We start from the raw sequence: 27,453 nt of genomic DNA, 5'->3' as shown, positions 1-27,453 counted from the left end.
TGAGGACCCTGTGCAGCCAGGTGCACAGCCAGCTACTTCCAGAAACTTGGTGTCTGGCTTGGCAGTGACTTGAGTGCTTCTCCCCAGAGGGTGTAGTTTTTCTCCTCTAATTACTAATGGAATGCGCTCCCCGCTCTCCCAACGAGGGAGGGAGCCAGGGGTGCAGGCTTTTCTTGGGCTGCAGCTTCATTTCCATCTGTGGCACTGAATTTTTCACCCGTCCCCTTCAGAAAGCTGCCTTATGTTGATTTCTAACGCTTATTAAAAAAAAAAAAAAGACCTCTGTTTTCTCTAAATCTCCTGAAAATACAAATTGGTGTAGTAAAAGAATTTACTCCCTTGGACTGGAATGCAGTATGCTATTTGACACTGCAAAATAGGATTGAATTGATCGTGTGTCTTGGAAATTTTTTGCTAACAGATTTTTTGAGTCAGCTGCCCTTTGCTCTGTCGGCTCAGCTCACTGGTTTCTTTAACCCATTGCTTTCTGGGCTTGGGCCGACTCCCCTACAATTCTCATCTGATTTCTTCCTCTCTCTTGCCTGCTCCGTGTTTCTCTACTGTTAATCTTTTTTATTTTTCTGGAAGCTTCCTTTTAAATTTTCCTGACAAAGTCTTTTCGTGGTTGGCTCCCCTCCGCTCTCCCTGTGTGCTGCCTCCAACCTGGGCTCTCATCATCTGCTTCCTTCCCCTTCTCTCCATGCCTGCCTTCTCGGAGACCTGACACGGCTCCTCCAGACTGGCTTTTCCGTTGTCGATCGTTGGCTTAACTCGTGTGCTTCAGCTTGGCCCGCTTCAAATGAGCTCATCGCCCGTCCTTAGTCTTCTTTTTCTATACATTCCTAGTCTTAATCTTTTTTCATGTTTGTGAAGTATATGTGCATGCATGTGTGCGTGTATACGTATATGCATGTATGCATGTGTGCGTGAGTGCATGTGTGAGTATGTGTGTGAGTATGTGTGTATATGCAGGTGTGTGTGTGAGTGTGTGTGTGTGAGTGTGTGTGTGTGTGTTTGTCTGTATACACCAAGCTTATCTCTGACTCCCATCTCTTATTATAGAAGAATTAGAATTAGAGACAAATGATTTACACCTGGCTTTATGTGAGTTCTGGGAATTCAAACTCAATTCTTAATGCTTGTACCCAGGGATTTACCATTGAGCCAACCTCTACCTTGCTATTCTTATAGGGCAATAGAATCCTTTAAGGTCTGAGGTATACATAAAACTGCATTTTCTCTCTTTGGCCTCCAAACTCAGGAATGTGTAAGGTTCTTCCACCTCTATATCACCGTTTGTTCTGAATTCTCCTCTTCAACACTTGGACACCACCAGTTCAAATCATGGGATCATGGCTCCCAGCCTCCTAGTAGCCTTCTCATTATATGCCACAAAGATCTTCCTTAAAGGTTAGCCTTAATTAAGACACGGTACTTGTTCAAGAGACTTCAGATGCTCCCATTTTGCAGCAGTGTAGGGGCACACAACCCAGACTTACAGGTGAGCACACACACCCAGACTTACAGGTGAGCACACACAACCCAGACTTACAGGTGAGCACACACAACCCAGATTTACAGGTAAGCACACATGGCCTTCTAGCCTGGATCTCCACACTCTCTGCACTGAATTCTGCATGTGGGTTTTGTTGTTGTTGTTGTTGTTGTTGTTGTTGTTGTTGTTGTTAAATTCATGGAATCTTTTTATTCCTCCTCCTCTGCCTTTCACCTAAATATCCTTCCTGGTTACTTCAGTTTCTAGGGCTTTCACCCATCTACTTAGTCTATCTATTCCCTCACATACCTCTCCTGATCCCAACAGACCATATACCTAATGTTTGTCCCATTGTCTTTCCTCTTCTGCCTTCTAACATTGCTCGCATGCTACCTAACCTTCCTCCCAGATCACCAGAAATGTGTCGTTAGAAGGTGGGGTGATTCTTGGTCTAGCTTCGGAACCTAGGGAATGTCCACAACTCTTTTCAGCCTGGTGTCCTCATTCACAAGGGGCAGATGAATGTTATGATTTGGGGATCTAGAAGCAGACCCAAATGTGAGCTTCAATGCTAGCGTTGAGGATGACTTCATTGGTTTTATCTGTAAAATATGGATGCCAAGAGGACCCACCAGCTACTTTAAATGTAAAGGAGCATCGCAGCACACTGCCTAGTACACAATAAATTCATAATAAGTAATGTTCCTCTCTAGCTTGTCATCTGTTCCTTCATAAGATTGCAGTGACAAACGTGGACTAAGACAAATAATTCCCCAGCACCAAAGCACCATAAGCACATTATGATCAGCCCTGTAAACAGAATTCAGAATACAGCTGAGAGCCAGATCCCTGGACTTTGCCCAGTTCCAATGCAGAAGGAAGACACACACGTGACTGGGTGTCTCTAAATCTTCCAAGGAGTCAGGACATATAAGAAAGGGACAAGCCTTGGACTTCAGAGAGAGCTGGACGTGAACTCTGGGAGGGTCAGATTCTCTGTTGTAATGGACAGCTGGCTAACCATGTCGGGCCTCGAATGTCATGACTGTGAAGTCTTTAGTACTGTATTTGTCAGAGAGGGCACCTCCATCCTTCTCTCTCATTTTCCCACCTTCCTCCAAAGGGCTTCATGTGCGGTCTCCACCTAGTAAGCTTTGGGTCAAGCTCCCTGAACTTCAGCAGTGCTAAAAGTTTATGTTTAAGAGCTCTTTATTTGTTCTAAGTGGGCCAGCGGCACATAGGGCTGTCACACTGACTTCTGCAGACTCCAGAGTAATCTCTTCAGAGACAGAAAACAAACAAAACAACAACAACAACAACAACAACAACAACAACAACCACCCTTTGAAACTCCGGGCTCTACAGAAGCCAGCTGTAAATGGATCCAGGCGTCAAAGGGCTGCATTCTAAGTCCCTTCCATGTGAGCACCCATCTAAGCCTCGACCCACCTCACAAAGTGAGGAATGTTACCATTCCCTCTCATAGTGAAAGTAAGGCCTGAGCTGTCCCAGGTCGGACAGTTAGCAAGTAGCTGTCAGATTAGAGTCTTGGTTTGGAGATGATTCTTATAACTGCCACACGAAGGAGACATTCCGTGTCACACGTGAGAAAGCAGTAAATATCCACACCTGAATCACTCACGCATGAGGTGATTAACAGGTGCTAATACCCAAGAGCCACCATATCCTACTGACTACAAAGAGGGTGACAGGTAGAATGTGAGATAGTTAGAAAGTCTCACTTCTACTGGTGACCTTACCAACAACCATCATGACTCTGAAACCAAGGTCAACCCAGCTCATACCCGCAGCCCCTCCCACGGCCCACTAAGGAAGCTGGTGTGTGCTTGGTAAAAGGCCACGCTGGGCAAGCACTCTTAGTGGGACCACACATCACAGTAGCACTTGTGCTGTGCAGGAAGGCCATGCCAGATTCTTGTTGCAGCCTTACACTTGACAAACTATAGGCGCTGAGGCGAGCCTCTAAGAAGAGCCCCACTGTCTGCAACTGAGCTCACAACTGCCCCACTGTCTGCCCAGCTTGACAGGCCTGTGTGTTTGTCTGTTGCTTGCATTTTTCTTTCTGTTATTGGGTTGGGAGAAACACTGGGAAGGGTACCGATTTCTATAGTGTCGATGCTACAGTGGCTAAGAGGCCAAGTTAAACCTAACTGCCATTAGCTTCTCCTTTCTCTCCTCTTTGTTTACTCCATCTGCTTGCCCAGTGCACAAGGGAAAAAGAAGATCCGAATGGCCCTCCAAAGCTACACTCCATTTTAAAGCCAATGAAGGATGTGTTTTCCACCACACAGGACAAGTAGACATTATAAAGTGCCCGAGTAATTAAACAAATGGTATTTGCAAACATCTGCCACCCAGCGCTGCTGCCTGTGTTCAAACAAAGCCTCACAGTGACTTTGGCAGAGCAGCGGGAGAAGGGTTGGGTGCCGCCGCTGAATGAACTCTCTCGATTACTGTTCTGTGGCCTGGGGGAATTAATTCAAATCCACATGGAGAATTTAATTCCCAAAGCGGCAGCTAGTTCCTGAGAATAGACCAATGAGGATGCGGAATAAAGCTGGCAGTGATGGTAATTCCTAAGGGTTCCATTAACCCCCACTAAAGCATATTCACCACGATTCATGGTCGAATGGCAGAATCCCCAAGTGAACCCCCAAGGGGACAGTGAGATCTTTGACTGCAAAGGCTTCTGTCTGGAACCTCCAGGGGTGCCCCACAGTCTCTCCCCGAAGTTGGAAATTCTCAGTTGCCTCAATTTCCCCAACATGTGATGTGGAAAAACATGCTAGTGGTGGTTAAAGTGTAGACTGCTGTACACTGGATCCGGTGTTTAATCACTGGGTGATCTTCATTCTCCAGGAGCTGTGATAGCGGGTGATTGAGGTTGTTCTGAGGAGCAGAAGAGCTAATGTCTTTAATAACAATGCTGGGCACATAAGTACTGGCTTCCCGTGAACTCCCGGCAGCATGGTCTTATAGCTCCTATTGTGAGCACTAGGCTTTCTTTATGGTCCTGTTGTTGTGGCAAATGCATGAAATGACAGCACGGGATGCAGGCTGACTGGGAGGTGCTGGTTCACTGTTCCGGCCTCCAGCACTTGACACCCAAACGAAGATCTGGCAAGGAAGTGTCCTTTCCTCCTCCAGGTGAACATTCCACACTCGAGGCTCACTAAATACCTTCCTTGCCCCTGGGAGAATTCCTGGTCCCTTTTTCTCAAACTAAAAGAGGGAGTCCTAAGGGGAATTCCAGCTACCTTGGGAGTTTCCGGCAGAACCCTCCTCATTAAGCATGAAATTAATGGCTACTTCCTTCCAGGGCTGGTGAGCACAAGGTCAGATGAAAAGCTGGTGTGTTCCTCCGGCTTGGAAAAGTCAACCGGCACGAGGTGTTGGGTCCGAGGGCAGGGGGTCGACAGATCACGTACATTTCTGTTGCTTTCCTGAAAGGGCACAAGAATTTTCCATGGTTTCTTGGGAAACAAAGGTTGGGGCAGCTTCCCATCACCGTAGCAAGTGCTCAGACTATTTTTTTTCCCCGAAATGATCTTAGACAGGGAAGCTCACTTAAGCTGACGTTCTGCTTCATGACGGGCTCGCCCCATTGCTTTGTGGGATGACGGGCTGGCCCCGTTGCTTTGTGGGAGGTAGCACTACAGGATGGAAGTTGGGGATAGGGCAAAGCTACCGACCGTATAGTCAGGATGCAGACGAGGAAGAGGAGCCTGGAGGTCCCTGACACTTCAAATCTGTGTCCCTGTAACTTGAGGAGTTTCCACTAAAGCTCACTTCCTCACAGCGCCTTCTCGGACGGAGACCAAGCCTTTAACACATAGGCCTTGAGGGCAGCGGTTCTCAACCTGTAGGTCAAGGCTCATGCATACCAGACATTATGATTCATAACAGGAGCAAAATTATAGTTATGAAGTAGCAGCAACAATAATTTTATGGTTGGGGGTCCCCACACCATGAGGAACTGGGTTAAAGGTTCTCACCACCACTCTCAGTATTTAGAGAAAGCCTGCAAACAAACCATTCACCGAGGAAGGAGAACCAAAGACAGGTTCTAGAGCTACCATCTTCAGTACCTAAAATTCAAAGTTCACCATGCCAACTGTCTGCAGAATTGATCCGCTCTCAAACCCAGAAAAAAAAAAAAAAAAAAAAAAAAAACCAAGGAACACGAACCGAGAGCTTCCATAAGTTGGGACAGTAGCATCAGGCTACATCTTGCTCTAACTTACTCCATTCAATGTAAAATGGTGGGGTTTTGTTTGGTTGGTTTTGTTTGGGGTGTTTGTTTGTTTGTTTTTCAGATATTTTTTCTTGGCCTGAATATAATAGATAGTAAACTTATCCTCATCTAACTTTAAATGAATGAGGTTCAAACTATGATATATATTTCTTAGGCTCTGCACAACTACTGGGGGATTACCAGTAATTTAAATCTCTAAGTGCCATTCTGGCTACTGCCTCAGCTGTGCTCCTCAGCTTGCTGTGTGAAGCTCTCTGGGTTACTTCAGCTCCAGCAGCCTGGACCCATATGCTCACGCTGCTGATCCTTCAGGACTCACGGAGACCTCCTATTCTCCCATCGTCCCCCAGTCCGTGTTCCTGCACCCCTTCTCTCTTCCCTCATGGTCCCTACCTGTGACCCCCAGCCCGGTAACTCAAATTCCACATCTCTCTCTTCCCCCAGTAACGGCTATTGCCAGTTTTATTTCGCCAATAGTTTTAAATTGGAGAGTAAAGTTTACATAGCATCACTTGGTGTACATCGGGATCTGCTCATCGGGGCCAACCAGATCTTGGGAGCCAGTATGTTAGCAGGTAAACAGAAGCAACACCAGACCAACCGCCTGGACCTGAGAGACTCCATTTTACAATCAGGGTCTGGCTCATTGAAGGTTGAAAGGTGACACTTGATGGCTTCCTCTGTCCAGAGCCACCCACACAGCATAGACAGACAGATGGCATTGACGGCAACAGACAAGGTACAGGGGCACATGGTCATGTCACAGAAACAGGCTGAAGAACTTATTGGACAAGCAAGTCAGAGAAGAGAGACAGAGAAAGGTCAGACAGAGAAAGGGGCTTAACGCTCCTGTCTGGACATAACAAAGTGGACACCTATCCCTGTGACAGCCCCACAGAGCTGTCGTCTGACACCCAGAGACTGACAGGCAGGGCCTTCACCAGGGCTTGCTCTGTGCTGTTGATGAAGTCTAGTCAACTGCTACCCCTCTCCCCTGCCAGCCTGTTCACCATGTGGCCCTGGAACTACTGTCCATCTGTCCTTCATCTCGACCCATCTTGTTCTTTCACCTCTGTAGCTGGACTCAGCTCTGCTCCCGAGGCTCCTAGACCTCATCTTTGCCTTTAATTTGTCATCTGTATCAACATAGACCCTATTCACACTTCTATGTGCCTGCTTCTAAGACTTCTCAAAAGTCCTTGCCTCTTTAACCCTTTGCAGTCACTGTGCACTCTACACAGACAGAGACACAGACACAGACAGAGACACAGACACAGACACAGACAGAGACACAGACACAGACAGACACAGACAGACACAGACACAGACACAGGCAGAGACACAGACACAGAGACACAGGCAGAGACACAGACACAGACAAGAGACACAGACACAGACAGACAGAGACACAGGCAGAGACACAGACAGAGACACAGGCAGAGACACAGACACAGACAGACACAGACAGAGACACAGACAGACACAGACACAGGCAGAGACACAGACAGAGACACAGGCAGAGACACAGACACAGACAGACACAGACAGAGACACAGGCAGAGGCACAGACACAGACACAGACACAGACACAGAGAGACACAGACAGAGACACAGACACAGACAGAGACACAGACACAGACACAGACACAGACACACAGACACAGGCAGAGACACAGACACAGACACAGACAGACACAGACACAGGCAGAGACACAGACACACAGACACAGACACAGACAGAGACACAGACACAGGCAGACACAGACACAGACAGAGACACAGACACAGACACAGACAGAGACACAGACACAGACAGAGACACAGGCAGAGACACAGACACAGACACAGGCAGAGACACAGACACACAGACACAGACACAGACACACACACACACAGACACACACAGACACAGACACAGACACAGACAGACACAGACACAGACACAGACAGACACAGACACAGACACAGACAGAGACACAGGCAGAGACACAGGCAGAGACAGACACAGACACAGACAGACACAGACAGACACAGACACAGACACAGGCAGAGGCACACAGACAGAGACATAGACACAGGCAGAGACACAGACACAGACACAGACAGACACAGACACAGACACAGACACAGACACACACACACTCACACACACACACAGACACACAGACACAGACACAGACACAGACACAGACACAGACACAGACACAGACACAGACACAGACACAAACAGAGACACAGGCAGAGACACAGACAGACACAGACACAGACACAGACACAGACAGAGACACAGACAGAGACACACACACAGGCAGAGACACAGACACAGACAGAGACACAGGCAGAGACACAGACACAGACAGACACAGACAGACACAGACACAGAGACACAGACACAGACACAGGCAGAGGCACAGACACAGACACAGACACAGACACAGACACAGACACAGACACAGACACAGACACAGACACAGACACAGACACAGACACAGGCAGAGGCAGAGACACAGACACAGACACAGACACAGGCAGAGACACAGACACAGACACAGACAGACAGACACAGACAGAGACACAGGCAGAGACACAGACACAGATACAGGCAGAGGCAGAGACACAGACACAGACAGAGACACAGGCAGAGACACAGACACAGGCAGAGACACAGATACAGACACAGACACAGACACAGACACAGACAGACACAGACACAGACAGAGACACAGACACAGACACAGACAGACACAGACACAGACACAGACACAGACACACACAGACACAGACACAGACAGACAGACACAGACAGACACAGACACAGACAGAGACACAGACACAGACACAGACAGACACAGACACAGACAGAGACACAGGCAGAGACACAGACACAGACAGACACAGACAGAGACACAGGCAGAGGCACAGACACAGACAGAGACACAGACACAGACACAAGCAGAGACACAGACAGACACAGACACAGACACAGACAGAGACACAGGCAGAGACACAGACACAGACACAGGCAGAGACACAGACACAGACAGAGACACAGACAGAGACACAGACAGAGACACAGACACAGACAGAGACAGAGACACAGACACAGACACAGGCAGAGGCACAGACACAGACACAGACAGAGACACAGGCAGAGACACAGACACAGGCAGAGACACAGACACAGACAGAGACACAGGCAGAGGCACAGACACAGACACAGACACAGACACAGACACAGACACAGGCAGAGGCCTAGACATAGACACAGACACAGGCAGAGACACAGGCATGTATGATGTCTAATAAGAGCATTAGTGATTGGGACTGGAATTAAAGAACTTGTGTTATCCCTGACCTGAGTTTCCATGGACATGAGAACCTACCATTCAAACCACCTTACCTTATGAACTTGCTATTCAGTAAATTTTGACATTATGGAAAGACAAATCCAAACACGTCTTTCTATGTTTCTGACAGAGCACATTCACAAGCCCAAAGTGACACAACATTTTTTAAAGGGAGGTTTTAGGTAAAATAATTGAAGATCTAATGACCAAAGGTCTCCAAATCTAGAGAAAATAACCCCACAGACTTAGCCATAAGCAAGGCAAACCCAGAGAAACCCACAGGAATTCCCCACACTGAAACTGCTAAAACCCAGAGGGAAAAGTGTCATTTTTAAAATAGTGAAAAGGAACACAGCGAGTAAAAGAAAAGAAAAAAGAAAGAGGACAGACTTTGTATCAGGAAATACGTACAGCAGACAACCACAGAATGAAAGGCGCTAAGCACAGGGAGCAAGCCATAGCCAGCCCAGAATTCTACGTTCACCAGAAAACTGTCAGAAACAAAGGTGGATAAGAACCTTTTCATGCAAACAGAAGCCCCAGGAATTATCAGCAGCAGCCACGGGAGTCACAAAAATTGTAAAAGAAAGTTCTGACAGACGGAAAAAAACACCCACGTGGAAACAGATCCAGGAGGGGGAAAATTAAGACCACCAGAAATGGTGAGTGTGGGCAAACCTAAAAGATGCTTTCCCTACTTCAAAGAGAGTTGACTAGTGAAAGCAAACAAGCAAGTACGGCTAGGTTTACAACATGAGCATCAGGGAAAGACACGGTACAGGCGCACAAACAACAGACTCCACAGAGGCCAACAGGCCAAGGGGGGCAACACGACACACCGGAGGGCAACACGGCGCACCGGAGGGCAACACGGTGCACCGGAGGGCAACACGGCGCACCGGAGGGCAACACGGCGCACCGGAGGGCAACACGGCGCACCAGAGGGAAGATGCCGTCCTAAGCAATACCAAGAGCAGGGATGAAGTGGGAGCAAACAATTGCTTCAACCCTATCAAGGGCAGAGAAGGGGATGAACAACAGATGAGATTCTGTAGTCTGAATATCTATGACTGCCCAAATCCATACTCACTTAATCTTTAACACGGTGGCGTAAAGATGTGACTTTTGGACGTGACTAAGTCAGGAAGGTCTATGTATACAAGGGTTTGGGAGAGGGAATCCGGGCTCCCTGCCCTCCTGTCTTCCGTCGTGTGAGGACATAGTACTCGCCAGACAGATACCAGAGCAACCGCAACCCCAGAACTTATTCTTTCTAAGTTGCCTGGACTGAACTATTTTGTTCTAGCAACCAAAAACTGATCTAAGATATGTGAAGAATTGTAAACAATTAGAAAGGTAATTGAGTCAAACACAGCCCTCTTGACAATTACATTAAATGTGAATGTCGCAAGTTAGCAATTCCAAAACCTCTGTCCACAGCCCCAGACTCAAATCACAGACGACGTACCGTGAACCAAGGTCCTACTTATCCTCAGGAATACTGAAGCAGCAGGAAGTACATCCCTTCTGAGGAAATCCTTCACAACATGTAAAAATTCTAGACAGCCTGTCTCAGCGGATTCGTACCTGTCTGTTTATTTTTCTTAATATAAAACCTATTTTTCATGAAGATGCCACCCCAGCTATTGATGAGTGTCTGTGTACTATTTTAGTTACTGTATGTTCAACTTACCTATGTCTTTGAATCTGAATTTTATCTCTTAAAGGCAGTGTAGAGGGCTAACAGAATGGGATGCTCATTTGACTGGTATGAACAAGATCTGCCCTGTACAGAACAAAATTAGCTTAGCCTCATCGTCACATGTCACGTTTGAGCGCCAGCACGGAAAAGAAAGTTCTGGATAATAACCCACGAAAGAACTGAAAGTCAAAACCATAGGAACACCTCTAGGGTCACTAGAATGGCCGTAATAAAGATAATCCTGGCATTAGTGCAGATACAAAAGTTCTTTAACATTCCTGGTAGGCATATAAAGTGTTACAACCACTTTTTGGAGCCTAACTATTGGCCAGGTTTTGTTTTCTGTTTTTTGTTTTTCTAAAATGTGTAAGTGTAGGACTCAAGCCAGACTCCCTCCTGTACCTATCGCAGAAGATTAAGATGTTCTGCCCACGTGGTACTACTGCTGAGAGCAGCATTAGTCACAGCAGCCCCCGATGAAGGCAACCAAATACCCCTGGACTGTGGAGTGGATGGATGGAATAGTGCATCCTGTCAACAGGGTATGTTCTAGTCAACAGGAAGAGGGCAGGTGCACCTGACCCCTATGTGATGCATTCATTAGGTGAAAGAAGCCAAATACAAAGTCTAGAGAGCTATAACTCCATCTCCAGTGTCTGCTTAGAAAACCAAGCCTATAACAGTCAACAGACCAGAGAGTCAATAGACCAGAGTTCTAGCCTAGGAGGACGCTTTCCAGGCATAGAGTGTTCTAAAGCTGAAGCTTGGCGGTGCTTGAACAGCTACACGTTTACAGCATTTACTTGTTTATATTTCCATTAGTGTTCCTGGTGTGATCACAGGGTCTAAAGCAACTGACTGTAACTCTATAGGTGCAGATCTTCCCAAACTGCACTGGAACGTGGTCTTGAAGTGGGCATTTTGCTGCATTTAAACGATGTCTCAATAGGTTTCAAGATAGTATATATAAAGCCATAATCTAAACCCCCACTCACATTTATAAAAGTTTGAAAGCGGGGTATAACTTTTTAAAGATTTTTTGCAGATTAAGTGCTCCAGAAAAGCCTTAGCAATAATGATGAGAAAAGTTAAATATAAGCTATTTTAAACATTAAACATCTCCTTTAATTGGTCACTTTTTGAGAAAGAGTCACCAAACCTGAAGCTCACAATTTCAGCTAGGCTGGCTGGCTAAAAAGTTCCCAGGGTCTCCCTGCCGCTGCCCCACCAAAGTCATGTCCAGGATTTGAACTCAGGCCCTCTTGCTTTCATATAAAGTACTCTTATTCACTGAGCTATCTTTCCAGCCCTGACAATACTATTTTGATGGCATTTTCTCTCCACTGTTTTTTTTTTTAATTATTATTTCCATGAATCCCTGGTAGCAAGCAAATTTGAACACAAAACATTTGGATCCAATTCCTTTCATATAGGAAAACCCAGAGCTCACTAATTTACCCTCAGGTGAAGTATATATCTTATCAAGCTGATCTTGATTTCCCAGAGAAATAGAACAGGCAAGCCAAGATCTACAAGCAACACTAATCAATTCCTGAGGACTTCACAAACCTCAGCCGGACAGTGAGACCAAAGAAGGAATTGCAGCTAATAAGAAATAAGCAGAGCCTGGGTGACCCCAAGCTTCAGCATGTCCCATAGGCTGCTCTGTTCCAGCAAGCTCCGAGAGAACGGGATGCTTCACTCCCATTCATCCTCCGACATGTTGATTTCAGCCCCTTTGGTCCTTGACTTTTGTCCTTTAAAGAAAAATCTCCACAATGGATCATTCATTTCTTCGAAGCATGCTTGTATTAGTGTTCTCTCTCTCTCTCTCTCTCTCTCTCTCTCTCTCTCTCTCTCTCTCTCTCTCTCTCTCTCTCTCTCAACTTTTTACAGAAAATGGTATCAGATTCCTAGGAAATGACTAGATTGGCAAATAATTTGGGAAGAGGTGGAAATACGGAAAGAAACCATGGGAAAGATGTTTGCACAAGGTCAGGAGGGGTGGGAAGAAGCATGGATGTGAGAGCTTAAGTGACCACTTCAAGACCAATTTTCTATGAGAAAACACTCCAGAAAAGCAGCCCGGCCAAAGCCTCAGGGGTAGAGAGAAAATCCTGGCCATTTTTTTTTTCATATTTCATTCTATGAGGTAGTGTTATGGAGGAAATAATTATAAAAGGAAGACGGAGACTGCTTTTCACATTGTATGCAAAGTTTATAAAGTGATAAAACAGAATAGTGTCCATCTTCAACAGAATTTATATACATGTGTGGAAATATTGCACTCAAAACTTAAGACAGGATTTACTTCTATGCTCCTCCCTGTGAGAGGCTGAAGGCAGACAGTTGAGTCATGGGTCTTAGAGTGATGTCACACTATCAGAAACATCCACATATGGAAAATACACAATGAAAACAAAAGACCAAACACAGCACATTTCATAGGACCTGAAATAATTTGTCATTTTTCCACACCAAGGGGCTTAGTCCATATTGAGAATATCAGAAATAACTTTGAACACTCAACAACAAAGTCAGACATCAGGGTATACCAAGTCAACCCCTTAGAAAATAAAAATAAAAAAGCTGTAGTAGCTTCCAAACTGCAGTAAAATGTGCAGCTGTTAGACTGAGTGAAGTATTTGCTCTACAACTGCATGGCGTTCTGGTTTAGAAACATGCCATTAACCTGGTGAGCATTGCATATCAAAGAATTACACACTCAGACTTCCCACATGGACTGAGATCCACACGGCAATACCCCCTTCCCCCAACACTCTTTTATTTGTGCCAATAATCATCACATTAGATCCAGGGAGCCCATCTAGCTTAAAAGAACTATGACTTTCAGTGCTGTGGACAGATATGCAGGCTACACCAGAGTTGGGCTGAGCAGAGAGTCCTGTGCCTAGACAGAGTGCCATCAGAAAGTGTCTGGATGTGAACATTCTAACTTCCCTGTCCTGGATGTCTTGGCGTTTTCACTTAACAGAAAGCCGTTACTATTGGGTGTTTGATCTTGAAGAGGAGGCAGGCACCGCACTTGTGGACAAGGACTAATTTGAAAAGCACTAGACATGAGAGGCCACACAAAGAATGTGCTGTGACTGAGGCAAATATTTTTATAAGTAAGCTTGGATGTCAGTTTTTTTCAAGCACAGATCCTCTCTCCTTCCTCGGTGCTATTTGCTCAGCTGGATGTCCACAGGGTCCAATTTTCCCTCCAATTGCCCTTGCACGCTAATATAATTGCTGCTCTATGGGTAATTGGTCAGCCTAGAGCAGCATTCGCATGCATTCGTTCATCTGCACTGTCTGCCAGCTTCCCGGATGACTCTGCAATCTTAGAGAGCTATCGTGAATTTTTCAGCTCTTGACTTTATAGTAAGGCTAACTAGCATGGGTTTATACAAAACACTATTTTTTTCCTCCATCTTTATTAAATTGGGTATTTCTTATTAACATTTCAGTTGTTATTCCCTTTCCCGGTTTCTGGGCCAACATCATCCTAACCCTCCCCTCCCCTTCTTTATGGGTGTTCCCTCCCCATCCTCCCCCCATTGCCCCTCCCCCAACAATCACGTTCACTGGGGTTCAGTCTTGGCAGGACCAAGGACTTCCCCTTCCACTGGTGCTCTTACTAGGATATTCATTGCTACCTATGCAGTTGGAGCCCAGGGTCAGTCCATGTATAATCTTTGGGTAGTGGCTTAGTCCCTGGAAGCTCTGATTGCTTGGCATTGTTGTTCATATGGGGTCTCAAGCCCCTTCAAGCTCTTCCAGTTCTTTCTCTGAATCCTTCAATGGGGGTCCTGTTCTCAGTTCAGTGGTTTGCTGCTGGCATTTGCCTTTGTATTTGCTGTATTCTGGCTGTGTCTCTCAGGAGATATCTACATCCGGTTCCTGTTGGCCTGCACTTCTTTGCTTCATCCATCTTATCTAGTTTGGTGGCTGTATATGTATGGGCCACATGTGGGGCAGGCTCTGAATGGGCGTTCCTTCTGCCTCTGTTCTAAACTTTGCCTCCCTATTCCCTCCCAAGGGTATTCTCATTCCCCTTTTAAAGAAGGAATGAAGCAGTCGCATTTTGGTCATCCTTCTTGAGTTTCATGTGTTCTGTGCACTTAGGGTAATTTAAGCATTTGGGCTAATAGCCACTTATCAATGAGCGCATACCATGTGTGTTTTTCTGTGATTGGGTTACCTCACTCAGGATGATATTTTCCAGTTCCATCCATTTGCCTATGAATTTCATAGTCACTGTTTTTGATAGCTGAGTTGTATTCCACATTTTCTGTATCCATTCCTCTGTTGAAGGGCATCTGGGTTCTTTCCAGCTTCTGGCTATTATAAATAAGGCTGCTATGAACATAGTGGAGCACGTGTCTTTTTTATATGTTGGGGCATCTTTTGGGTATATGCCCAAGAGAGGTATAGCTGGGTCCACAGGTAGTGCAATGTCCAATTTTCTGAGGAACCTCCAGACTGATTTCCAGAATGGTTTTACCAGTCTGCAATCCCACCAACAATGGAGGAGTGTTCCTCTTTCTCCACATCCTCGCCAGCATCTGCTGTCATCTGAGTTTTTGATCTTAGTCATTCTCACTGGAGTGAGGTGAAATCTCAGGATTGTTTTGATTTGCATTTCCTTCATGACTAAAGATGTTGAACATTTCTTTAGGTGTTTCTCAGTCATTCAGCATTCCTCAGCTGAAGACACTGTATTTTAAATGTTCAAATGCTAGGATATTTTTCAGCAGCAATGTTTCTTCTCACAGTGGAATACAGAGCTAATGAAATCAAGACTCAATACATAATATCTCTTCCTTCTGTTGTTTTCCTTCACCCTCCTCCCCAAACAGACAAAAGAATTAGATTTGAACAGTCTGGCTTAAAAAAAAAAAAGATCGTCAAGCCAGTTTCATTTAACAATGCCTTTGAGGATGGGACACAACCCTCACCACATCAAGTCTTGATCTGGAGTACATTCTCAACACCAATGAGATATGCAAGGAAAACTCTCTCCTTGGTGAATTTGGGAGCAGAACTACTTATTCTTGAGGAAAGCACCAGTGTTACTGTGAGTTACAGGATGAGTTGACCCCCAAACACCCTCATCACTTGAATAACTGGAGAATTATGCTTTTTTTTTGTACTTAGATATTACACATTTCCTCAGACACAAGTGAAAGTTAACTGTCCCTTCAAGAAAAACCAACGTTCCCCCAAGACTGCCACGGCTAACTTGTGAGGCTTCCCCATAACCATCAAATGAGCTCAGCAGCTTCCAGCATTCCTGTTTTCTGACGAGAACAGTGGTGAGAGCAGTGAATTTTATTTTATATGAAGAACATTCCAAAGAGAGTAAAGCCAATGGATTTTGGTGACTATCACTAGAAACTATTGTGTATGGGTTTATTAAACTCATTCTTTGACAATGTCACACATAGATAGTGCATGCTGATCCTTCTCAATCCCAACTCTCTCCCACCTCTGTCTACCATCCTCTCCTACAAACCTTCCTTACATTCAACCTAACTAGCGCCAATCTGTGTGACGGGAGTTTGGAGTCATCTATTTGAGATGGTATCTCAGTCAGGGTTTTACTGCTGTGAACAGACACCATGGCCAAGGCAACTCTTATTAGGACATTTAATTGGGGCTGCTTTACAGGTTCAGAGGTTCCATCCACTATCAAGGTGGGAGCATAGCAACATCCAGGCAGGCATGATGCAGGAAGAGTTAAGAACTCTACATCTTCATCTGAAGGCAGCTAGGACTAAGGTATTAAAGCCCATGTCCACAGTGACACACCCAGTCCAACAAGGCCACACCTCCTTATACTGCCACTCCCTGGTCCAAGTACATACAAACCATCACAGATGGGTAGACTCAGTTTCGGCCACACATTTGAAGACAATGACTCCCCCTCTCTTAAGAGTCTACCAATAGCCACTTCTTCAGCATTGAAGAGTACGGTCCATGGGCTCCTCTCCCTTCCATGACGGGTGGTTGACAAGGCAGTCTTCTGTGGTGCTGGGCAGGTAAGCACAGTTTTGAATTCCTGGTCACAGTGGTTTTATGAATCTAGAGGATGGCATTCCACACTCACTTTGGGTTACATTCTTCCTTCCCTCTCGTCTTAGGTGATCTTAGTCCTAAACTGTCACTTATGATCAAGCTCTTAGCCAGCCTTGAGTACCTGTATTCATTGTTGTTCACTACAAAGAGAGGTTCTCTGACTATGGCCAAGAGTAGCTTTGTCTATGGGTATGCTATGCCCACGTAGCTAGATAAGGGTAGTAAGTTTCTTTCTTAGACTTAATGACTTCCACAGCCATGGATTACTAACTGGGTTTACAGTAGCAGACAGAGGTTCCCTTTTGTGGAGTGAGCCTTAAATGCAGAGGGCAGTTGGTTACACCCACAATAGTTGTGCCAGTACTATAAAGGTAAGCTCATCTTGCCTAGTATACTGCTTTAATGGCTCACAGCTGGGCAAGACCGTCTACCCACGCCCTCCACACACACCTCTCTCCAGCAGCCTACATGTCACCTGGCACTATGGAAACTAGCCAGCGGGAAGGAAACTTCCAGCTTGCGTTCTCTGTTCCTCGTAACTGAGGTGCATGGTGCCTTCAGCCATAGCATCTTCACCTCTAGTTCTAGTGAGCAATCAATAGGATTGACAAGGGCTTCATTGTTCTGGGAACCTCTGGGGCTTCCCTGACCAACATCTGTGGAGGTGTCTGGTTGTTCAGTAATCAACTGCTTCTAGAAGTAGCTTTATCTAGTCATGTGAGGTAACTCACTTCAGCTTCTCTTTATTTGAATTCTAAAACATTAGGTTTCCACATGGCTTTTCTATATACTGTTCATTTTGGTTAACCCTCCTCACTGCCTCATCTCCCTAATCCTCCCACATTCCCTGCTTAAACCTCTCCACCCTCCATAATCCCATCCACCACTTCCCTTTACTATGTTTCAATATGCCCCTTGTACTCAGACCCCTGCCCCACCATGTTCCATTTCCTAGCTTCTTGGCTTCCACTTGTACTTGAGTTAGAACTAGTTCACATGAGAACTTTTATTTGTCCTTCTGGGACACAATCACAACCAGTCTATGTTTTTCCCAGTTTCATCTATTTATCTACAATTTTCCTTTTCCATCCGTACATTTTCATTATATGTAAGCTGGTAGACAAGTAGGCTGTTTCCTTTGCCTATGTGTTTGGAGTAAGGGTAGTAAGTATCAGTGATATGAAGGCATCTCTGGAGTATGGTTGTCCTTTGGGTACACACATGTTGTATCTGGGTCACAAACTAGCTTTATTTCTTCCTTCCTTCCTTGAGAAACTTCCAGACTGATTTCCAAAGTGGCTACTCTAAGCTTGCATTCCCACAGACAGTATAGGGATTCTTTTCCCCAGGATTCATGCAGACATTAGCCGTCATCTGTCTTCTTGATGACAGCCATAACTGGAACAACTTGTGGGTTTGTGTCATATAAAGGAATATCCAGTTACTTGAAGAAGCTAGTAAAATACCCCTTCCTTTTCCAATTACATTCTCTGCATAAGATCAAATTTCTTCTGAGAGACTGAATCATAAAACGTGAAACCAACTTTCTTCTCTGAAGGCAGCTGTTTTATGAAAAGATTTTAAATTGTTAAATCAAAGTGAGCTTTTGTTTAAATATATGCACATCTAATTTCCCTCTTACACTTTTATGTGCTTTTTTAAAGATTTCATTTTCTGTATGCCTGTGTCTTGTGTACGTGTATGCACACCTGTGTGCAGGTACCTGCAGAGGGCAGAAGACAGTCTCAGATCCTCAGGAGTTGGAGTTACCCAGCTGTTAGCTGCCCATATGGGTGCTGGGAACCAAATTCATGTACTTTGCGAGAGCAACAAGAACTCTCACTGCAGAACCATCTCCCTAGTCCCTCCCTTTTAAATTAGAATACAGTAAATTAATATAAAGATAACAAAAATACTAATATCTGTAATAATTTTTATGAATAGTCAGGAGACTATTCATAAAACATGAAGCTAAAACATGAAGTGCTTAGAGTTAGAGAAAAAAAATGAACAGAACCAGGTAAGAGTTTCATAGTCTTTGAAAATGTCAGAGGGTAACAAGTGTTTCAGTTCACCAACCACCACAAAATCCCTAGGCTTATCTACAAGCCATATTAATACAGGATATTTGTTAAAATTGCTATTCTGTTAAAAAATGTAAAGATTTCAAAGGATAAGTTATTCCCTCTTTTATTGGCAGGGCGACCTGACAGCTTACCTGTGTGGACCTGACATGTCTGTGCTCAGCTCCTTCTCTCTAATCTACTGTCTGTGTTCACAGCAAGCAGCTACTGCAGGCTTGGAGACTTGTCCCTAGACGTCCTGAAAGTCTGTATGAGCTGATGCCCTAAGAGCGAAGCCTTCCAAACTCAAGATTTAAAGCAGTGCCTAGACTGACCCTTCTTCCCACTTCACTATGTGAAAGCTATTCCTCAAGAAAAATATTTCCACAAAGAAGCATCAAGCATAACACAAATACATGAGACAGTTGAATGTAGCGATTGGACGATCTATAAAATAATATACCTTCCAAGGAATACTGTCAATTTTAAGTCCAATATTTATACCTTGTTTTTCTGTGATTGTGGTAGAAGAACCTAAGGCCACTAATTTTTAAATATTCATCCAAATGGCACAAAGTTTGGGGTGGGGTAGTCTTAGGACATGATAATTCTAAAACTCTGAATATTAGTAAATTTTAATAATTAAGGAGGTAAGAGGATAAAAACACTCCTATGTTTTTCAAAAATATTTATTTAAAAATAAGATTTCTAAAAATACAGTACATAGTACATTTCAAGAGAAGTAAAAATTCCACAATTTAAATTAAAAGCAATTTGCAAAGAATATAGAGTATCACATGAATAAAACAAAATCACTAAAATAAATATTAAAAGCAATGTTTTTCTTAAGGTAGATACATAGTCCATTTTCATTAGAAGAACCAGTGTAGACATCTCATCTAAACAATTACATATACCTCGTAGTTCCCACCCACCTGTCAACTCCCTCCCTCTCCTCAGAGTGCTCACGAGTCTCTTACCCACTCTTCCTTATTACCACTAGCACTGGAAATGTTAGTGAAGGTTTCCTAGCTAAGAGACAAAACAAAACAGCAGACGAGGCAGGCGAACGGCCCTCAGACGTACACATAGTATAGCTGAATGAAAGCACACCCAGTGACTGTCAGACAGGGTCTTCCTACGCACCTACAGTACACACCATTATTAAAACTCAGGCAGTGTTTTTCAATTAGGGATATGTGAGAATTGCAGCAGATAGCAAGTTTTCAGAGCATCAGAATGACACAGGTGTTGTCAGTGATTAAACTAGCCAGACTAATTCCCTGCACTCTGTTTTCCTCTGTCTGTCCTTGGGCTTACAACCCATTCATCCGAAAATCTCTGATGGGGATGAATTTCTTCTTTCTGTATCTTTAGTTGCTTTTATTTTATGTTGGTTTTTTCTTTGCTTTTTAATAATCACACCAGGAGACAGCAAGCAGTGGCAAATTCTCTCTTTTCCTACTTGAGAAAAATGACTACACTCTGCCTTTTAAGCAATGGACAAGCAATGGGCTTATTAAGACACACTCCAGTGGCAACATTCTCACAAGAGCCACAGTGCTGCCCTCCCCTGCTTCCTGTCTAACTGCTCATCTATAAACACCTCATGCACATGAGCTCGTCACCGTTCAAGTTTTAGGATTGATTGGTTTTTTTTTTTTCATTCAGAAGGAGACACAGACTGAAGCTGCTGGAAACGACACAAGCATTTCCACGACTGTCTACTTTCCCAGTCAGCTGCATGGTTACTTGCTTGGCTGAGCGATCAGTCCTGGCAGCTTCTCTCTGAGGAAACACTGATAAGTGTCTGTAGAGCTTCAGGGGAAGCACAGAGAAGTCGATCATGAGCAGCGGTACCACACCTGGACGATCTATCCAGAGGACTCTGGTCTGCCAGTTATGTAAAATAAATCACTGAAAAAAATTAGTCTGTAAAACAATAAAACTCTAATTTTCACATATGGTGAGCAGCAGAACTGCTTTTGATGTGAAGTTCAACTGTCAGGGTGTTGGCTTAAATCAATGTACCTTTAGGCCTCCTATTGGGAAAGTGTTTGTGTATGCATGTGTTTGTGATTTTTATGTTTTAAAGTGTCTTTTAATTTCATTCACATTTTCAAAATAAGCAAATACCTGTATCATTATTTAAAGCCATTACGGATTATACACCCCCACACACAGAGATACTAAATTCTTGACTTGTAAATAAAAATGGACCCATTATTTGCCCTTTATTTTAGCATCTGGTTGAACAGATGTTAAAATTGTTCAATAGAATTACTTTGCTTATAGAAATAATTTTTTCTTCACTGCTGAAGTAAGAAGACCCAGGGAGGGGGGAACTTTTGAAAAGTGATTCTCTAATCTTTAGTAGCTTCAGCCTATTGAAATACCTTATAAAGTAGCCACATAAGTACAAAAGTAAAGCCCACACTAATCTGCACAACAAAATAAAAATGAGTCTAGGTAGATTCATTTCAATTGACTCTGCTGAATGTAAGCTGTCAAGACTGTTCACTTCTTCAGACACGAACATAAGAAGCTCTCAGTCAACCAAAAGAAAACTGACTCTTTGGTTCAAGAATTAAAAATGTAACTCAACGCTAACGTGAATAGCACCAGGATGTTTTAACTGTTCAGGTTGTAAAACTCTAATTTCAGGCACGAGTAGGTTAAAATATCATGCATCCACACTGGCTTGGACACAGAGCTATCAGTATGCAGATGCGTCTTCCCTCTAACTGACAGCCTACAAACAACCAGACCGAGTGCTGACTGAGGCAGGCAGGCAAAGCACAGAGGAGCACGCCTGCGGTCACAGGTGCTCAGGCTACGCCTCTGCGTATAAAGCTACTGAGATGAAAAGTGTTTTATACGTGTAATTAGTTATTGAGCAACTATGAGAGCACTACCTGTACATGCAAGGGAATAAGGGCTTCAGAAAAGAAGGCCTCCAGGGTCTCATGAACACCAACAGATTCCTTCCTTCATAACTAAGTTGCTGATTTTCTCTGGTGACTCAGTATTCTTTCTTTGCTATAAGACTCCTCAGACAGGTTCCAGTTCTTTTAAACTTTGAGCAGGCTATCATTTTTCCTTTTATTACAGCTACACTTCCATGTTAGTTTTAACATGTGCATGCTAAAAATGCTTCAGGTGAACTTACCCTACACAATCACCTGAAGTTAAAAATAATCTCTCAAGAGCATCGGGCCAGCCAAGGAGGAAGAACAGTGAGTGAAGATGGAACAGCTCAGACCAAATGCTTCCCAGAGTGACTGTGCAGGTATCTACACACGTCACAGAGCTCTACAGTGACATGGTGCCAGCGGGGACGAGGAGGAGGTGGCCAGGACAGTTCAGTCTCCAGTCAGCTCTTTTCAGATGCTGATTATTCATGTCCTTGGGCCTTCGCTCCATCTTACTAATGTCCCTGACTTTCTTAATCTAGTTTTTGGATATTTATTACTCATTGGTACCTGAACTCTAGGGTAGACACAGGGAAAGCTGTAATACAGTAAGAGATATGACAATGGAAGATCAGTATTACCAATGACTTAAGAATTTTAAGCACTGAGCCAAGCACAGCAGCATATGCCCATGATCCCAGAATGTGGCAGGCAAAAGTAGGCGGACTCTGAGTGCAAAGCCAGTAAAACCCTGTCTCCAAATAATAATAATAATAATAATAATAATAATAATAATAATAATAATAATAATTTGCTTCAAATTATCACTAGCAGATAATATTGCCACATCTGATAAAAGAACTGATAAAAATATTATTGGTTTTAACAAAACAGCTTTTAAAAAATAAATTTTGTTTAAAAATGCATAAAGGTAATGGAAAAAAGTGGGAAAAGTCACTTCTTGAAGTTAAGTCATCACCATCTCAAAGGTAGCAGAAATGCTAATATTGGTTCATATACTCAGTGACAGTACTGGTACAAAGTACTTCATGTAAACAGCTTCTAATACTTTCCCATGTTCTACTGTAAAATACTGTAGAATCTAAGAACAGCTAAGCATAAATTATACTAAAATTTTTATTTGTAACTAAGTTCCGAGTATGGTTCCTACCCCAGACGGCAATGACAGATGTGGGTACTGAACCACGTTCTCACTGCTTAGCTAATTACATGGTCAATAACACTAGCAAGTAGAACGCAGTAAGTTTACAGGACCTACTAACTCCATCTGTCAACATTTGTAATTCTCAAAGCATTAGTAGAGGTGGGTGAAAGTCTAATGTTTTAACTACTAGTAAATTACATAATGTTTGTAATAAATTTCCAATATATGTATGTATAGTAGAGGTCATGTCAAAAACTTACATAGTCAAGTATGATAGTGTAGTGAACTGTAGCTAGGCTATCTACTTACTGATACGTGTCACACAAGAGAACTACCCAGAGAACAGACAGTCTAGACTGAAATTAGCATAATACTAATGAATATTAGTACCATGTTAAGCCATTGCAAGACAAATTGTGATTTTTTTTTTTTTTTTTTTTTTTTAGCAATACATGTAAGAACACTCAAATTAACCATGAACTAACACAGAAAACTATGTGGCTTTCATCTAAACTCATTTGTATCTCCTATTTGGAAGTGTATTCTTAATTTGAGTCTTTGTGATTACTGTTTAGAATTAATATATCTTTGGAGCAAAATAGTTACTTATATGGAAATAGCTCAAAGTCTCATTAAGAATAGCTAGAATGAGCCACCATCCTTAAAGGAACCACTTATGCACATTAATGAAATGTTCTGAGATGTCTGACTCAGTCCTTCTGCATCTAGGGTACAGCTATGCTCTATACCCTCTTCCTGTCTTTTCTTGATTCTTGGAATTAAATCCTGGGCATCTTGTGCACTCTATTGTTGAGGTACATATGGACCCCTACTTTATTACTATTAAAAGTAAATTGTCTTCTGAAAAAGAGATTACCCTGTTAGCTACAATTTTAAATGTCTTTTATGTTACCTAAAACATTTTAAACATAACTTATAAAATAAAATAGGTTTTTATTTTCATGTAACATCAGCTAGCTTAGTAATTTGAAATGGAAGTCTGGTAACAAAGACTCCTTAGAGATTGTTTAATGTTTAGAAGATTCTGAACTTAGTCCTTTGTTACCAACATCAAGCTTATTAGATATCACAAAACTTAATGTGTGGTGTGTGAGATGAATGAATGAATGAATGAATGAATGAATGAATGAATGAATGATGATGGGGGAGAGGGCATGAGTGCCAAGGCATGTTTGTGGAGGTCAGCGGACAATTCTGTGGAGTCAGGTGCTTTGGTTTTTCCTTCTTCACCTAAGTGGGTTCATGGGCCAAAATCTGGTCACCAGTCATGCACAGCAAATACCCTTATGTACTGAACCACCTTGCAGGCCCAACTCTAATTGTTTGCCAAGTATTTGCGAACTGGTATTAACATTTGAACTGCAGAATCCCAAGAGGTGACTTTGCTAAGGTAAAAATATCTTCTGACACACATTTTGCTAATTAAAAAGGAGGTTTCTATGTACTGCAATGCAATATAGAGAAGAAGGAGCCATCTCCTTGCCCCACTGCTTCCTAAGACTCCACATGGGCAGCTATGCCCTCCATTACTCAGAGTAAAGGGGCTATTGAATCTACAGGGTTAATTCTCACTGAGAAGGTTTTTTAAAAAGCAAAGAAAAAATAGTATTATTAACCAATTACTAATTATTTTAAGGCAATTGAGCCTGTGTATGTGTGGAAGGGGACCATCCCAAAATTGAATTGAAAAAACTACATGTACTTTTTTTTAATTCTCAATAAAACATACCGGATAACACAGTTACCACAGCAACTGTAATAAATGTTTCGTCTTTTAATAAAATAGTATTTTAAGTAAGTTTTATAATGCTAACAAAATAAGTTGCCACAAAAAGGTTTAAAGTAAAATCAAGAACTAGCTTACCCTAATCTAAACTTGTGAGCGACAGTAAAAAGTATACAAGAATATACATACATACAGCTGAGCACTTCACCTAGAAGGAACATCGCCAACAGTAACACATCCATTTTCAATGTTTATAAAACTTTACACTTTTATACATATGTTCCGATAAGTGTACACCTCTGGCATGTTCCTAGATTGGCGATACAACCCACTAACAGGATAGTAAAAGCCTCTAGAGCCAGAATAATTACATCAATTAGCCAAAAGAGGGCGCAGAAAGAACATAGGAGCTTAATCCCTAGGAAATGGCCAACAGGCTTTTCTCTAGGAATCTAAATAGATTGCAAACCCCTTGTGGGGCCAGACACATACATTGGACAATACTGTGTGAGTATATATAGATACACTGCAATATAGATTCTTATAAATACATCAATAATAGCATTTCTGTAGGTCAAACTGTGCATTAAGTCCAATGACTACTTAGGAAATTCTGCAGAGAGGGGTCAGGACAGGGAGAGCAAAGAGAAAGGGAAGATGATGTGCCCAGAAGTGGTAAATGCGAGCAAACCAAATCCACAGACCTCCACACGGGGAAGTGGCTATCCCTGCCCATTGCCTCTGTGCCAGAGCCACTCTGCTCCAGAAGTACACGCAGTTACGGAGCTCCACACTGGGCCTGCACTTGGCTCTGCTGTGGACGCTCCACGTCTTGAGTGAACTGAACATACACAGCTGAAGGCAGGCATTCGACGCCTACCTCCCCACATTAGATATACACCACTCCCTTAGTAACTGTCGCCAGCCAATTTAGTCAATCAGCTCACATAAACTCCAACCCCTCTGCCTAGACTAAAACATACTAATTTTAGGTTTCCTAACCTTTATAAATGTTTCTTATATTAAACTTGCTATATGTCTTAGCACCAATAAATATTTCCATCTGCCACTTCTAAGTTTTAAATAATAAACATAATTATTAGAACATGAAAATATGGTATTAATATTTCTGCAAAGAGATTATTCTACTCAGGATATTTTATAAGACATTTACAGTATCTGAAAGAACTAGCCACAGTATTTCCCAGCTATGATTCCTTACTTTACAACTCTTATAAGAAAAGTATGTATATGGTTCAAGAATGGTAGATTTGTTCAATTTCTTTTCAGGGAAAAGATCACCAAGCACACAAAACATATACATCTTCAGTATTCTAAATGAAAAGAAATTAACTCATATGAAATGTCTTTGCATACAATAGACCCATGTTGTTAAGGGACCATCACTACCGTAGATTATCCTATTTTACAATAATATCCTGACATTAATAAAAGGTCTCTGGAGTGATACAAATTAGAACTCGCCAATGCAAATTCAATTTTAACTGGGGTGATTACTGGTATATGAATTTTGTGACCTACTTTAAACTTTGATATAAGTTGAGCAGCATCTATTCTACATATATAAACCTTCAATGTGCACAGTGAGATCTAGTGGCAGATAAATAAAAGTATACATACTTTAAAAGCAGTTTTCCTCTTTACACTGTACATTACACACCATCCAGTTGAGCATTTAAAACATCTGCTTTTTAATATAACTGCACTTGAAGAAGTAACTGGAATTATTGCAAACTTCCTACCCTCTTCAGTCATTAGAATCTTAGGGTAAAACAGGAATATATGCCTGACTGGTCACAAATGTCTCCTGGGAGCAGATATTCTATTAGCAGTCAATGACTGCTGCAGAAGAGAAAAGCATCTCTCCTTTACAGTAAGGTAGTAGTTGGTGCGCTACACCCGTGGTGTCGTCTGTGACTGCTGAGGAGGAAAGAGGAGCATCCGAGAGCTGCTCCCAGGCAGCCACTGTGCCTTGCTGCTCACTGCACTGTAAAAACCCTGCAGCACATCAAAAGCAAGTAGTAACATCATTTAACTGATATTCAAAAAAAGAAAATTTACACATAACCAAGTATCCACTTTTGTAAACTTGAAGAATTAAATTCAAATTTGGTTAGTACTGCTTAAAGGTAAACATAAAACATCTCAAATTTCTATAAACTAGAATTTAAAATCTTCCGAGTACTGAAGAAAATGTATGTACCATTGTTTTATCCCAATCACTGCCTTTGAGTCTAGTAACAGAAGCGTTTAAAGAATCCTGGTGCAAGGCTAATTTAAAAGTAAACATGCTTTTAAAACTTAAATATAGATCTTGTATTAGCCCCACAACAGGATCAAGATCACTATTAAAATGAAGCCTGGGGCACATTATGATGCCTAAGATTGGTGGGTGGATTTTAATTGACTTGAAGACTGTCATAGTTCTATTCTCATAAAACCTGTAACGCATTTCCAGCATGGAGGACCCATCTGTGCCCACCATCCATCTGTTTAGACGTGATTGGCAAAGTGGTAGGGAACTCTCAGTGGTTGCCTCTGCCTGAAAGGAATGAACCACAGGATCTTCCAACGAGTGCCAAAAACTTCTGAGAAGGTCTGCTGCCATGGCTTTCGGGGCCGCGATCTACAGAAGACAGCA

General features: G+C 42.9%; 1 protein-coding gene across 3 annotated transcripts in view; it reads right to left on the bottom strand.

Moving 5' to 3' along the window:
- Positions 1–24,824: 24,824 nt before the first annotated feature.
- Positions 24,825–27,453, bottom strand: part of Zdhhc21 (zinc finger DHHC-type palmitoyltransferase 21) — a 51,532-nt gene continuing 48,903 nt past the window's right edge. For all 3 annotated transcript variants that reach the window (XM_032902389.1, XM_032902401.1, XM_032902394.1), the window contains one exon: positions 24,825–27,438. In XM_032902389.1, coding sequence (XP_032758280.1) covers positions 27,306–27,438 — 133 coding nt within the window. In that variant the 3' untranslated portion in view covers positions 24,825–27,305. The remainder of the gene's footprint in view (positions 27,439–27,453) is intronic.

This window comes from Rattus rattus, chromosome 1, assembly GCF_011064425.1.
Source record: "Rattus rattus isolate New Zealand chromosome 1, Rrattus_CSIRO_v1, whole genome shotgun sequence".
Lineage (NCBI taxonomy): Eukaryota > Metazoa > Chordata > Mammalia > Rodentia > Muridae > Rattus > Rattus rattus.
The sequence above is the reverse complement of the archived record's forward strand: the minus strand, read 5'-3'. Positions and strand labels throughout refer to the sequence as shown.